The sequence below is a fragment of the Embiotoca jacksoni genome, unplaced genomic scaffold, assembly GCF_022577435.1.
Source record: "Embiotoca jacksoni isolate LCO1_2020_lvr unplaced genomic scaffold, fEmbJac1.0.p SCAF_5, whole genome shotgun sequence".
Classification (NCBI taxonomy): Eukaryota; Metazoa; Chordata; class Actinopteri; family Embiotocidae; genus Embiotoca; species Embiotoca jacksoni.
In genome coordinates this window covers 14176233-14190797 of record NW_027185403.1, presented here as the reverse complement: position 1 = coordinate 14190797, position 14565 = coordinate 14176233, and the positions used below count along the sequence as shown (strand labels likewise).

General features: G+C 40.7%; 1 protein-coding gene across 2 annotated transcripts; it reads right to left on the bottom strand.

The window, feature by feature from the left end:
- Window positions 1-1413: 1413 nt before the first annotated feature.
- On the bottom strand, window positions 1414-13376 carry anxa6 (annexin A6). Of its 2 annotated transcripts, none has more exons than XM_069171816.1 (25): window positions 13223-13376; window positions 12171-12226; window positions 10106-10190; window positions 9832-9926; window positions 9599-9712; window positions 9399-9489; window positions 9242-9321; window positions 9056-9112; window positions 8256-8349; window positions 7677-7772; window positions 7526-7584; window positions 7245-7367; window positions 7112-7170; window positions 6475-6553; window positions 5711-5792; window positions 5531-5625; window positions 5316-5429; window positions 4516-4606; window positions 4350-4429; window positions 4055-4108; window positions 3856-3949; window positions 3632-3727; window positions 3447-3505; window positions 3110-3232; window positions 1414-1867 (listed from the first exon to the last, which is right to left on the bottom strand). In XM_069171816.1, the coding sequence occupies exons 2-25, from the start codon at window positions 12171-12173 to the stop codon at window positions 1808-1810; spliced, it is 1983 nt and encodes a 660-aa protein (XP_069027917.1). In that variant the 5' UTR covers window positions 12174-12226; window positions 13223-13376; the 3' UTR covers window positions 1414-1807. The 2 variants fall into 2 exon arrangements, with proteins under 2 accessions (XP_069027917.1, XP_069027916.1); XM_069171815.1 differs by having other exon boundaries at window positions 3095-3232; window positions 13223-13375.
- Window positions 13377-14565: the final 1189 nt, after the last annotated feature.

The window sequence follows — 14565 nt, the reverse complement described above, 5'->3', positions numbered from 1 at the left end:
TCGGAGAGGCACTTTTTAAGGAAACTGGTGAATAGGGGGGAAGCAATTTCACTGTGAGACTTGGGGAATTCCCATAACCCAATGGCCTGATACTGTAGGCTCAGCCTGAACAGAACCTGATGTGTGTCCAACTGTGTGGCCTGCCTTCACTGGGTAACACAGCAACGCATGAACAGAAGACTGCATACGCTTAAATAATTTGTGTACAATAGCTGGCAGCACGTATACTGCAGAGAAAGCTGAATGATAAAAAGAGACACTCATATGGCACATTTTATGGTAAAGAAGTGCACAGACGACCTGTAAACCATGCTAACATTTACAGATAGAGTAGGCCGTAGAGTAAACAGTATATGGCGTCTTTGCATGATCAGGTCATGATGCTACCCGTCATGGAGACTGTAGATGAAAAGTCAAACTGACTCTTTGAAATATGTAAACTCCAGTCTATTTGATTCATGCTGAACAAACTGAACATTGCCACAGTATAAATTCCCCCAGCTATCAAAAGGGAAATTCGAGACCAGTTTGTATGGTATATTGATATTAACAAACTGCTATTGAAGTAATCTCTTAATCTCTTGTAATTATCATCAAATAGAGCAATTTCAGGTTGGGTGTGCCATTAAAAGCAGTGTGACTGACTGCTGCAGACTCTTTGTTGCCGAGGCATTTGGCGTACTGCAGGGGATTTCCTCGCCACATACATCTTTTTTTTTTTTTTCTTCTTTCCTCTTTTAACTCAAAATGGCCTGACAACAGCTGCACTCACACATACGCAGTGAACTGAGACAGCAGCAGGAACAGAGACGAGCTGTCTTGCGCTTTTCTTCGGCATTAACAAGTACACAAGTGCAACTGAGACGCATGAAGTGAAGTGTAAAAGTGACACATTAATACAGAGAAGTGTGAATGACAAATCGTCTTTTAAATTAATGATGTATAGGTATCTGTTCAGCCATGCTATACCTCAGCAGTGTTTTTGAATACGAAGAAATGAAGGGGCTGTAATAACTAATATGAGCCTGGTTTCTTTAGATTTGGGATACTTATCTTGTACTGAATGCTAGTTTTATAGTCCAATAATTGAAATATTAGTTTGAATAAAATGTTGTATTTGCACTACACTTCTAGGAGCAACGATGATTTGTGGGTATTTTAGAGTTTGTGAAGCAGAAGAGACTTTGAATTGGAGTGGGAGTTTCCTGATGTTAAATATTCTAGTTCCTATTTTTCTCAAAGCAATGTTACTGCCAGTATCAACATAGTTAATCATTGAATAGCTCTGCCAAACAGAAACCAGGGACCCACCCATTACACATACTGTACAGCAAGAGAATATGTGTTCTGTTGCTATGCAATAAAGGAGATTGTATTAAAATGTAAGAAGACAGAGAAAAGACACCGTTTTTTAATTGTATTTTTTTTAATTGTATTTATATTTATTCTATGTACGTGATACCTTAAAGTCACAGGACTCATTGGACGGCTTACAATCTGAAGGCACTACTGGAGCGCCTACTACTCTGCTGTGTGTGAAGCACCATTCTACATTAATGGGAACATCTTCATGTTACATATAACACTGTAAAAAAAAAAGAGAGACATCATCCTGCCAGACAGCAAGATCAGCAGAAATGGGGCTTACGAGGCTGAGAGGTCAAAGGTCACTTGATTTGGCTGAGAACTGGCAGCAGTAAGGATCACTGACTTTTTACTGATTTTAACCACCACAGTTGTACTATGTGAACAGGCTTATCCTGTGGTCACTGAAGTCGGAGAACGATGCTGCAGGGACATGACGGGCTCAATCTTCCCCTCCACAGAGACGCAGCAGGGTTTTACGGTAGTCTCCCGAGGTATCACCCTGAACGAGGACAGAAAAGACACACAGCAGGAGCCTGAATTAATGGAAAATACTGTTTTCATCATGTCTGCTGACATTTGGTCACCACAGAGCTGGAAATGAAAAGCAGAGTTTGTTTCTGGCAAAACTGCAAAACACTTTAATCAATAAAAGATTTAAAAGTAGAATTACCCTTTAAATTAGCTGACACTGGATTTCTAATTTCTAATTATCATCAAGATTATGGAAAATCTTTTTAAAGGAATAGTTCCTCATTTTGGGAATTACACCTGCTTATATGTACAGTATGACTGTACAGTAAGATAGCTTTTTCACATCTGTATGTTAAATATAAAACTAAACAGAAAAACTGGTTAACTTAGTTTGGCTTAGCATAAAGACTAAAAACAAGGGGAAACAGCCAGTGTGGCCTGTTCTAAAGGAACTATAATGAGCCTACCAGCACATCTAAATGTGCTGCTGGTAGCTTTAGATGTGCTGGTAGGTGAATTTACAGTGAAGTCATGAGATGTATATGAATGTTCCTACATAACTCTCAGCGACAAACGAAATATTTCCCAAAATGTCAAACTATTTCTTGATACAGTTTTTTTACTCTGGATGTCAGTGAAACTTACATTTCTGTAAATTAAATAAATACTCAGACTTAATGTTTGACAAACTGATCAACTCAAAATGTCTTTTGCAGCTGAAATCTACAAACTAAAGATATGCTAGTAAAAACACTGTCTTGCTGATCCAAACTACACAACTCGAAAAACTTTATGTACAAAAATATAATTTTTTTCACACATTATACACATTTCAGAATAAACAATATAAAGCAATCCTTGCTGTTGTGTAATCTGATAATATTTCTGACAAAGCCAATCCCAGGCGTCCTACTTGCTCGTCTGTATTGGTGTCATCTGTAAATTATTATAGAACTGCTTTTAGGAAGTTCCTGTCTCTGCAGATGCCAGCCAATCACACAGCAGATACACAGAGGAAGTTAGGCATGCAGAGGGAAATTCCTAAACAGCTGTGCAGTAACCACAGACCCGTAGTCCACCGCAGAAAGCTATAGATTACCGTGCCCCACCACCCCACCACAGCAGCAGCAGAAGGATGTGCAACACACACTTACGCAGACTCAAACGATGAGACAGAAACTCCACCGAAACACGCAGGCCAGATGAGAACACGGCAAACCAACCAGGATGTTAGTAGACAAAGATTCAGACTTACGATCATAGATTCTACCTGGATGAATTCATGAAGGGAGGCTTCGTGTGTTTCCTTGAACTCTTTACGAATGTTGAAAAGGTCAATCTCGCTACGGGACACCATGATGCGGATCAGCGCTCTGTCGTCTGTACCAAGACCCTGCAGGCGAGATGAATGGATACTGTGTTTATTCTGATGTAGTTACGGTAGCTGCAACTGTCTGTGAGCACTAAGTACTTCTGAAAAAGAACACAAAACCTAAATATATTACATGCGCCAACAAATATGACCGTATCACTATTGTTGATGACATGCTGCAGGCTTGCAGTTAGAATTATACAACTTGCCACATTCAAAGCACTGAACACAGTACCTTCATGGCTTTGTACAAGCGGTCTGCAAAATAAGAGGGCTGGTTCTTCACACTGCGGACTGCAAAGGACAGAGAGAGCAAGAGAGGGGCTCAGAGGGACTCAGAATAGATGCTGTCAGCAATATCAACTGTGACACACTTCAAAGTAAAATATAATCAAGCTTAAGGTCAAAAACATTTATTACCTATTGCATAAAAGGAGTTCTTCACATCTCCCGACATTTCCTTCTTAATAATCTGTTCAATGTCCTTGTTTGTGTGTCTGACAAACTCCTGGAACACTGTAAATAGTGAAGACTGTGATCAGTTCACTCCATTTTATTATTGAAATTCAAATATGCATACTATATCTACTACATCTATATTTAAAATCAGTTGACGGTTGTGACCTATCTGTTTGGACCTTTACCTCTCCTGAGATGGGGGAAGCTCCTGGTGCACAGAATACTCATGAACTTCATCTCCATGTCATCCGACTCTGCATTGCATGCATCGGTAAGTTCCTGGTAAGTCCAGGAAGAACAACAGGAACAAACATTTAAATCCTTAATTCCTCCATCCCATATTTCAACACAGTCAAATCTTACATGAGTCATACACTAAATCACCTGAGCGTCTGCATTAGCTCGTTCCACATCTGCTTGACCCTCCTCTCTTGCACCCTGAACATTGCAAAGAGAGTTACATGTAAATTATTAGTGATGCTTAACTATTATCTGTTAAATATCAGTGGTTAACCACAAGCATATTCATTTTTTTTTTACCACATGTATGCCAATACATAATGAAAGACATTTATAGAGGTGATTAAATAACCTTTATGCAGACTGTGACAGAGAACACAAACAGTGAGTGGGTGTGGAAATTAAACACAGACTGAGTTCTCATGATGAAGGGCGTTACCTGCACAAGAGAAACAAGGATGCGACAGAACTGGCCTGATGTGTCTGACTGAATGGCTTCCTCCAGAGACTTCTTATAGGCTGTGAAGTGAGGGAATATGATATGTTGAATGTACTGTAAAAGAACAAGAATCATTTTAAAGTCTGACTTTGGTGTCTAAACTCACCATGCTGATAGGCAGCATTCATGGCTTGTATTTCCTCGTTGCTCCTGGTAACCAGGATCTCGATCAGAGCGTGTTCATCTGTCCCGGCCCCCTGTTAAAATAAAGAGTTTTAAGCCTGAAGAGACAGAGGAGTTTAACAAAAGCAACAACAAAAAAATAAAGCCAGACAAAACCCATATCAAACATCTAGGAAGAGAGTACATATGGGCTGTGCCTCCTCATATGTAGAGACAATATCCAGATTTTGCTGTTTTCTGTGCCTATTTTTAAAATCATTTGTATTTTAATGAAAAACTTTCCTAACTCTATGCTGATCACCTTATGCCTGTGAATCAGTGACAAATATAAAAGCTAAAACAGACTGATTCGCAGTTCAGTTGACCATTCAAAGGCAGAAAATGATTAAATTCAACTGCTTTAAAATGAATAAAAGCAGGATAGAAAATGGTGAAACACTGTATTGCTCTTGTCTGTTCAGAGTAAAGGAGGAGTCCGGTTTGCTACATACTGTAAGGAAATCCAGTCAGTACTTGATAAGTTATAAATAAAGTCATTTGATTACCAAATACTTTCTGTGTAATTGCCATGACGTTCAGGCACCAACTATAACCCTCTGTACCAAGCATCAACCATCACAGGCCTGGAAAACAGTTAACATGAGGGATAAATCTGACCCATGAGCTCCCCTGTCTGTACCACATATATAAATTAAATATTACAGCAGTTCATCTGTCGGGAATCAGACTTCAGAAATAAATCAAATCAGTGGGTTTTTTTTTTTAGCTCAACTCCTGCTTTACCTCCATTGCCTTTCTCATCATTTTGGCATCAAACTCAGCTGGGGTCAACATGAGCCCGATGACCAGCCGCTCTAAGTTCTTTGAAAGTTCAGACTTCAGGTCCTTCATCAGATCCTGGGAGATGATCAAACAGTGAGTTGAGAGAAAGTTGCCACAAGCACTTCGTAACTCATGAGAGCCTTCACATATTCCTGATTTATTTTCACGTGTCTCACCCTTCCCAGGAGGGATTTGAAGGTCTGTCGGATCTCTTGCCTCTGGGCATTGCTTCTCTGTGCAACAATGTCAATGATTGCATCTTCATCTGTTCCTGTGTTCAAGAAAGAAGACGTAACAGTTATAAAAATTTGATTTGTAAAACTGTTCAGTGTGTTTTAGTTATGAGGGTTGCATACCGAATCCCTTCATAGCTTTCCTCAGTGCTTGTGCATCAGCAGCAGGATCAAAATCAGGCGCAGGGCGAAGTGTAGGCCTGAGCTGAGGTAGCGGAAATTACAAAATAGGAAGAAAATCAGTGCTTATGCATACAAACAAACGTGATGTAAAGTGGCAAAGTAAGAAGGAGTTTGATATCTGACACTATCATCCTTGAATTAAATACACCAGATCTGAAAGCTTAAAGAAATAAACACACAGAGGTCTGCAGAGCATGCAAAACGGAAACATTTTCACAAAACGGTTTTTTTTTGTTCAGAGATTATTTAGCTGATAATAATTATGAAACAGCACACAACACAAAGTTGTATGATAATAATCTCTTGACATTTGCGGGGGAGGGTGGCCTCTTGGGGTTATAATTCATGACACCACCAACAATGAAAAGGTTGGTAGGCAGAGAAACAGCTCCGGTTTATAAAGCGTAAGTGAAACAGCCTTTTGTTGACAAAAATGCTGATATTTTTTTGACATTCCCTTTTCCAAACGCTGGTTTAGAGAGTGCATTACAACAAAAACTATTTGTAATTCAGAGAACAGCATTCTGATCATATCCAGAGTTAGACAAAGCCTTCACTGTGCAAACATGGCAGTGTTATCAGCACAAGTTTGTGGCAATGCTTGAAGCACATCATTGCAGGGCCAGTAGGTAACTGAGATGCAAGGCACTGCCAAGCCAAACATGCAATGACACATCTAAAGTGGGAGCAAATGGGGCCCAAACCTGCACTTTGGTCATGGCACTTAATTCCCACATCTTGTAGGCTATCTGAGCAGCTTCAGGGAAGAACTCTCCAGCTAAGCTGTAATGATCAGTTTGACACAACAAGGCACACTCAGCAAAGCCAAAACATCAAGCGGTACATCGTGGCTACATTTCTAGAAAGAGGAATGTGTTACAAAATAAGCTCTCACATAACAATAATACTGTTGACTGTGTTTCTTGGTTGTTTGTATATAATATATATAGATATATACTGTACTGTATATACTGTGCATTTTATATTTTATGTTCATATTTTATATTTTTACTGCTATTTTATTGCTATTTTATTGCTTTTCTATTGTTCTATTATTATCTTATTGCTTCTGTATGCTGCTGTAGCGAAAAAAATGTCCCCTCGGGGATTAATAAAGTAACTACCTAACCTAACCTAACCTCTCTGCTACAGGTTTCCTTCACTTTGAATCAATACACAGTTCACCAACTAGATGTCATGCACCACTACTGTGACAACAAACGTCTTCCACTAACTTTTATAGGAGTTCTACTATCTCAAAAAATACAGTAAGTCCTGAAAAGTGGTGCTCTACCGTCCCATCTGGTTCCTGCTTTAGTTCGCAGCCAAACTATAACTTACTCATCATCTCCTCCACACAGGTTGAGCAGAGTCCTCTTGTAATCCCCTGATGTATCATCCTGGATTACACAAAGTCAAGTTGTATTACATTCACATACTTAGTGTGAATAAAACAAGTTAGCTGTTTTCGCACCTTTATCATGTTATAAAGTGACTTCTCGTATCTGAGGCGGAAACACTCTCGAATGTCCAACATGTCGATTTCAGAGCGGGAAATCATGATGCGGATCAGATTGTTGTCAGCTGTACCGAGACCCTGGAAATAAAAACAGCAAAGCAATGAGTAGTCCTGACCCATTTTAAATATCATTGAAAAACACAGACTGCAGACTGTCACTAAGAAGACAAAATGTGTCATTATGGCTGTGCTGACGAGGCAGATCTGTCAACAAATACTGAATGGCTCGTGTTTACCTTCATTGACTTGTAAAGGCGCTTGGCATAGAACATGGGAACACTCCTTATGCACTGGACTGAGAGAAAATAGCAGAAGCGAGCACTGTGTTAAATGAACAACTTGACTCCCCACGTCATTGTAAAGTGGTACTTTCAGTGTATTTCTTACCAACAGCCAGCATCAGCCTCTCAAAGTCTCCAGACAGCTCGTTCTTAATGCTGTCTTCGATGCACAGCTCTGCGATCTTTTCATATGCATCAAAAACTAAACAAACAGACAACAGCATGTTATTATTCTCATTCTCTAAACCAGATTAGAGGAAAATTGTTAACCTAGTTAAAAATCTGAACATCAGCATTGTGTCATTGTGAGCATGTTGGCATGCTGACAGTAGCCTCGAGCTTGAAGTGCAGCCTTACAGAACTGTTAGGACTGATGCTGTCTGTAAATATCTACAAAAGGGACGAGCATGTATCAAATCAACTTCATCAGAACTTAAATGTTCTTTCTTCCTCTGTCATCTGTTCTGTGACACATATTATCTGTGACACATATTTAAAGTTCAGCTCTGAGTGGCAGGTCTTCAGTAATGTACAGTAGTAGAGGAGGGTTACTCTGAATAATTAACACCATTACACTCTGACATCAGCTTTTAATGTGCCTTTAACTCCAGAGAGACTTCAGGTCACAGTGGGAATGTCTTGGATGCCTCACTGTTGTGTTAATTTCCCTGAGAGCTGTGCTCACCCATGCGGAGGTGGGTCACACTGCGGTTTCCCAGGATCATGATGAATTTGGCTTCGTCGGTCCCCCACTGCTCCTCCCCCGCTGCATACAGGTCCTATGTGGAGGTGAGAAAATATGGATTGCATAAGGCTGAAATAACTCAAAACAAATGTTACAGATAAGGTCATTAGAGCCACAGTAATATTTACTATTTACTATTTAAATTAATATTATATGTGCATTGTTTTTAGGCATTCTGGCAACTTTGACTATTGGTGGATGAAATACCAAGAAAAACATCCATGTTTCTCAGAACAGGAATCCAGCTGACTTTTCTCTGACTCTACTGCCACCATGAGGCTGAAATGTGTGATTGCCCAGTACTTTGGTTTGTGATCAAATACTTGCAAAAAGAATAAAATTAAAATCAGCCCCAACTGCACTTAGTGTTTCACCTTAATTAAAAAATGTTGGCAGGCTAAACTAAGGTAATTATTACAGCTGCAAAATGTCAGCATGTTAGGACAGCACTGTTATTAGTGTGCCGAAGTTAGCATTTTGTAAAACCACCACTTTTCTTGAGTACAGTGTCTCAGAGCTGCTATCATAGCTGTGGATTTCCATAATTTGAGTTACAGGTTGTTTTTTTTGTTATTGATACATGTTTTGATTGTCTTAATAATGTCATTAATCACAAAGACACAATATATTTAACACTGTCATAAATATGTTACTTTCAAAAACAGTATTCCTTTCTTATGTTGCGATGACATTTTTCTGTAAACTGTATGAAGTCAAAAATAAAATGTTCTATTTCTCACTTGTGCATCCTGCTCCACCAGGTCTGCATCCACCACTCCGGACTCATCTCTGGTCCCCTGGAAGCATCAGACCGAAACAACACACTGCCGATCAGTCAGTGTTTGAAGGCACTGTGGTTCAAACAGTCACTGTGTGGTTGACAGGATGCTTCGCTGCTGATAACATCAACTCCTCAGTGAACTGACCTGAAGTAAAACAACCAGCATCTTCTTAAAGTGACCTGAAGTGTCCATGATTATATCCTCCTCTACATCGGTGCCGTAGGCTGGAGACACACAGATCAATGTGAAATGCTGCCAGACGCTAACACATCATCTGTTTACTTATTTAACCATCTCTTACCATCCTTGTACGCTGCAACCATGTCGTGTATCTGCTGGTTGTTTCTGGATGATAGGACCTCAATCAGGCATCTCTCATTTGTTCCGGATCCCTTCAAACGAAATATGAAGTTTAATAAGAAATAGCTTTTGCTTCACTAAGTGTGACTGGCGTGAGAAAGAATCTGAGTAAGACTATATATATATATATATATGTCTTACTTTGACTGCATCATGGATTTCTTTGGCATCATGGTAGGCCGGTGTTCTCATCAGACTGACAATGAGACGCTCAAATTTTCCTGTGAGCTCATATTTTAGATCTTCAATCAAGTCCTGATGAAAGAGCATTATAAAAAAATAAAAAATAAAAATTTAAATTCAAAGTACTGTGTAAAACTTCAGTAACTGTATGACATGATATGTAAACCATCTCTGAAAATGTATTTATGTACCTTTCCAAAGCTGCATTTGTACGCTGCAATGACCTCCTGCCTCTGTGCGTTGCTTCGAGAGGTGACCAGGTCCAAGATGGCCTCTTTGTCACTACCTGAAGAACACAAAGGAACATTTTCAACCATGTCTGTCACAGCCCGAAAACTGATCTCAGATTGCACCGGCTGCTGTGGGGAGTTTCTTTTTTGATAATTCAGTTGACACAATATGAAAAGATGAAAGATGACCTTTAAACCTCCATGGCCAAAAATCACAGAAGAGTGAGGAACTCACCAATTCCTTTCATAGCATTGAAAAGGGTCTCAGCATCAGCACTGGGATCAAATTCCGCAGCATCTACTATTGTGCCTCTGAACACCTGGAAGAAGAATAAAGAGTTATAACCAAATTTCACATGAAACATTTTTAGGCGCAATGATTTGATAATTAAGTTCACAGTGATGTTGAAGATGTCTGGACACAATACACACACATGACAAAAATCATGATCATATTATGTCTCAATCAACAGCTCTGTGTACACGGTTCATCTGAAACAGGATTTCTGTTGATTTTTGTCTTAACTGTGGGTGCCAGTTTGCTGAAGGCAGTAGCCACCTGGGTTGTGCCTGCTGAGGTGAGGTTAGTAGCCACATGTCAGAAGGTTATAACACACAACAGTGATACAGAGATTTGTCTTCATCTTGCGCTAGCAGCAGATCACAATTATAATTTGTCCAATATCTACCTGTCAAACTTATCACATTCCCATCAGCCTCAGCCGTACTTGTGTGTATATCTTTGCCAATGAATTAGCATGCTAACACATGAAGCTTGTGAGCATGATTCTTACTGAACATTAGCATGTTAGTATGGAGATTTTTTTTTTGATGAGTTAAAAGTACCAAAATTAACATGAGAGAGAACTGGCTGGCTCTGTTCAGTGTTTGATTCTTCAACATTTACTATAACTTTGCAGATGCTGCTCACCTCAGCTGCAGGCTACTTCTTTTTCCAACCCGAACAACTTATAAAGAGATTGGATGTAAACCTCCTCAGCCGAGGGTCAGTGGGTTCGGACAATACACTTTGCTTTTTCTGGATCACAGGTTTACCCTCACTCTCTAACAGTGTATTAGCTCAACCCACACTCCCTTTGCACGGTGAGTAGTGGGCTGCGTAAAAGTGGCTGCGACTGGATGCTGTGACAGGAAGAGCAACCAAGTCTTTCATTACAGCAGCTGACTACTTGCACCTGTCCTACCCCCAACAGATCAGAGTAAAACCTGCTGTGTGTGTGTGTGTGTGTGTGTGTGTGTGTGTGTGTGTGTGTGTGTGTGTGTGTGTGTGTGTGTGTGTGTGTGTGTGTGTGTGTGTGTGTGTGTGGGGCCCGGCATGTGTGTAGGGGTGGGAAACTGGGTGGGTATGTGTGACAGGGGTCAGGTTGCGCAGAGATCACCTCTCTTTGCTGGGGTCTGACATACAATTGTTCAAACACAATGAAAAATGTTAGAGGCAGAAAGAAAACTCTACATAAAGCTCACAAATACTGTATGAAATTGATCATAACTCCATTATTTTTGGGCGTATGGTGTTGTTAAGGTATAAGATCATTCACTGTGGGAAGTAATAAGAAATTGACCACCATGTTGAAAACTCAGACTGCAGCTGCTGCCGTGGAGATTACTGCTGCATTGAGGCTGTCAGCCAAAATGTGCACTGCTGAAGGGCCACTGCACACGCTCCGATCCTCTGCTGCACAACAACCACCATCACTCTCCATGACAGCTGGAGAGCTTCACCCACATAGCAACATGGTCACAAATACAAGCCCCTAGCAACAAGCTTTAAATTAAATTAATCACATTTTATGTTGAGTCCTAATGTGGATTTAATATTATGAACTAAAAATCCACCCTGTCCTTCCTCCCTGAATGCAACTTGTTTCTTTTGTTGCCAAGGCCACAAATGTGCAGAATATAATTAAGATTAAATGTGTTTCACCTCAAGTAAGACCAGAATGACCTCCAGGACACCGACTTACAGCTCGGACAATAAAGTTGGAATCAGGCCACAAGCTTTAATTACTTCGACAAAGCGTTGACTTTGGAAAGATGCAGTGGGGTGTTTATCAGGTGAGCAGGCACCACAGGTAGCAAGGACACCCTACACTGCTGCTTTTATGATGTGGAGGGCTCACATGGTGGCAGGTGGCAGCAGATGACCTCACTCTATCCACACCTCATTCAATGGCACACAAAACCCTCCATGTTACACAGACACAAGATCTGCTCAGCAGTTTGATATACCCCGCATCAAACTTACATAATGCAAGATGAGAGAGGTCTTGTCCACTTACCATATCTATATTTGGTCTTCTGTGTCAACACTGCTCAGGAATCAATAGTTTCAGGCCTAAAGAGAGAGAGAGAGATGCTGAGGTAGGACAGGGTGGACGCACTGCAAAACATCCCTATTTAAGGACTTGATTCCCTTGACTGTGCAGGAAATGATCTTGCAAAGACATAATGATAATGATCCCTCCTTTCCTGGGAAAATTCAATAAGGTGGTCTGTGCAGTTTGCTGCCTGTCGGGTGGCGAAAACTGTCTGCAAACTCCTGTATTGTCACCAAGAGCACAGCACCGAAAAGAAAAATAAGGAGCTTCTTTCAGACTTGAACTCACATTCACCTGAAGAAGACAAACTGGTGGGTGGAATTTGCATTAATTCAGCTGGCTGGAAAACTATTCAGTCACTTTTTCCATGCTGCCATACTCCCAACCTATAAAGCAGCCATTCAGACAAGTTAAGCATATGGAGACCAGCTGCTGCAGAGACTGAATTTAGAATCACAGAAATAGAATCAATTCATACATGCATTGACTTCAAATCAAAAGGATAAATGTTTGAGTTTTACTTATTTCGTTTTTCTACAGAGAAGATTTACGAGAAAAAACCTCAATCAAGCTTTTAAATGCTGTGCTGTTTGCTTAAGACAGGAGTGAAGCTCTCTCAAAATAGCAAGCAGTTAAACTGAATCAAGGTCTGGGGGGATTCAGCCTCTATATATACAGAACCACACCCTTCAATGTACCCCACACTTCACAATAAACTTCGGAGACTCTAAATCTAGATTATTTACCTGAATTAAATTTTTCTCTAAAATAGACCAAGGCTGTAAAGTAGCAAAATCATCCATTTATTTTTTTTATATCCATTTATACACTTCATTTAATTAGAACCGTTTCCCATGACTGTCTCTCTGCAGTAAGTCCCTGGCACATTAAAAATGACGTATCAGCAAACTACTCCAGTCGATTTCTGATGCAGTCGGTTGTCTGTAGAGAACTTGTGTTTACTCGGCTGAGATCGGACAGAAGAGGTTTCCCAACAACAGAGAGCAGCTTACCTTCTTTCTGCAGGGAGTATCGGTTTTGGCTGATAGTGGTCCAGCTGTTTCTTCTCTGTCCACGCTAAACCGGTTTATCTTTCTGTCTCCTCAGATTCAGGCCGTCGCGTTGCGTGTTCTCGGTGACGCAGCGACTGCGGCGCTCCCTCGCGCAGCCTCTAAAAAGCGTGCGTGTGTGTGTGTGTGTGTGTGTGTGTGTGTGTGTGTGTGTGTGTGTGTGATAGAGAGAGAGAGAGAGAGAGAGAGAGAGAGAGAGAGAGAGACTGAATGCAGTGAAGCAGTGCAGGAACGAAAATTCGGTAAAGCTTTACTAAACGTTTGTGGATGGGAAACATCCAGTGGTGCACATTTGGATTATTTTAACCCTCCCGTCGGGTCAAAATGTGTTCAACCAAGTTCTATTTTATTTTCATATTTTTGGGGGGTCATTGGTGACAAGGAGGCTGTGAGGGTTTCTTTAAAGAATGAATAAAAAATAGAACTTGGTTGAACACAGCTGCGGGTCATTTTGACCCGAGGACAACGGGAGGGTTAAGCACGTCTTCTCCTGCACTTCTTAGTCTGCCAACAAGTCAAACAAAACTTGTATTTCCTTACGTAAATGCCGTAAAGCATCAGTAGCACTCAATCTGTCTTTGTCACATGTTTCAGTTTGATTTTAACAGAGTGCAGCTTGCTGGCACTGATGTGAGAGCTGCTCTATTTCTGGCTTATCAGGAGTCCATTCCGGTCAGAAGGAGAGAGACACCAGCATAGCTGGGAGAGGAGGGGGGAGGGGGGGAGAGAGAGAGAGAGAATGTCAGCATACAGAAGTCAAAACGTCTCAAATATGAGAGAAGTGAACTGTAACTGGTTTTATGAAAGGAGGCACAAATGCTGATACAAACTAGTTTCATATAACATCATGTCCGGAGAGTGGTGGCAGAAGACATGATGACAGGTGTGCGATTCTGTGCTAGGTTATGTTTACAATAATACAACATATATGTATGCCATATCATGTTAATTATATATAGGTCGTATTATCAACTATTAATCCTAAAGTGTAGGCAAAAGGGTGTGGTTGGGAATGAAGGTGTAGACAAAAGGGTGTGGTTGGGAATGAAGGTGTAGACAAAAGGGTGTGGTTGGGAATGAAGGTGTAGACAAAAGGGTGTGGTTGGGAATGAAGGTGTAGACAAAAAGGTGTGGTTGGGGATGAAGGTATAGACAAAAGGGTGTGGTTGGGAATGAGAGTGAAACTACTGTGCCAAACCAAAAGGTCACAGGAGGGGGTCGGCAACCTGTGGGGTCACATACTGTTGTTCTTTGAGGCATAAACAGGACAGACGGCTGTCTGGAGG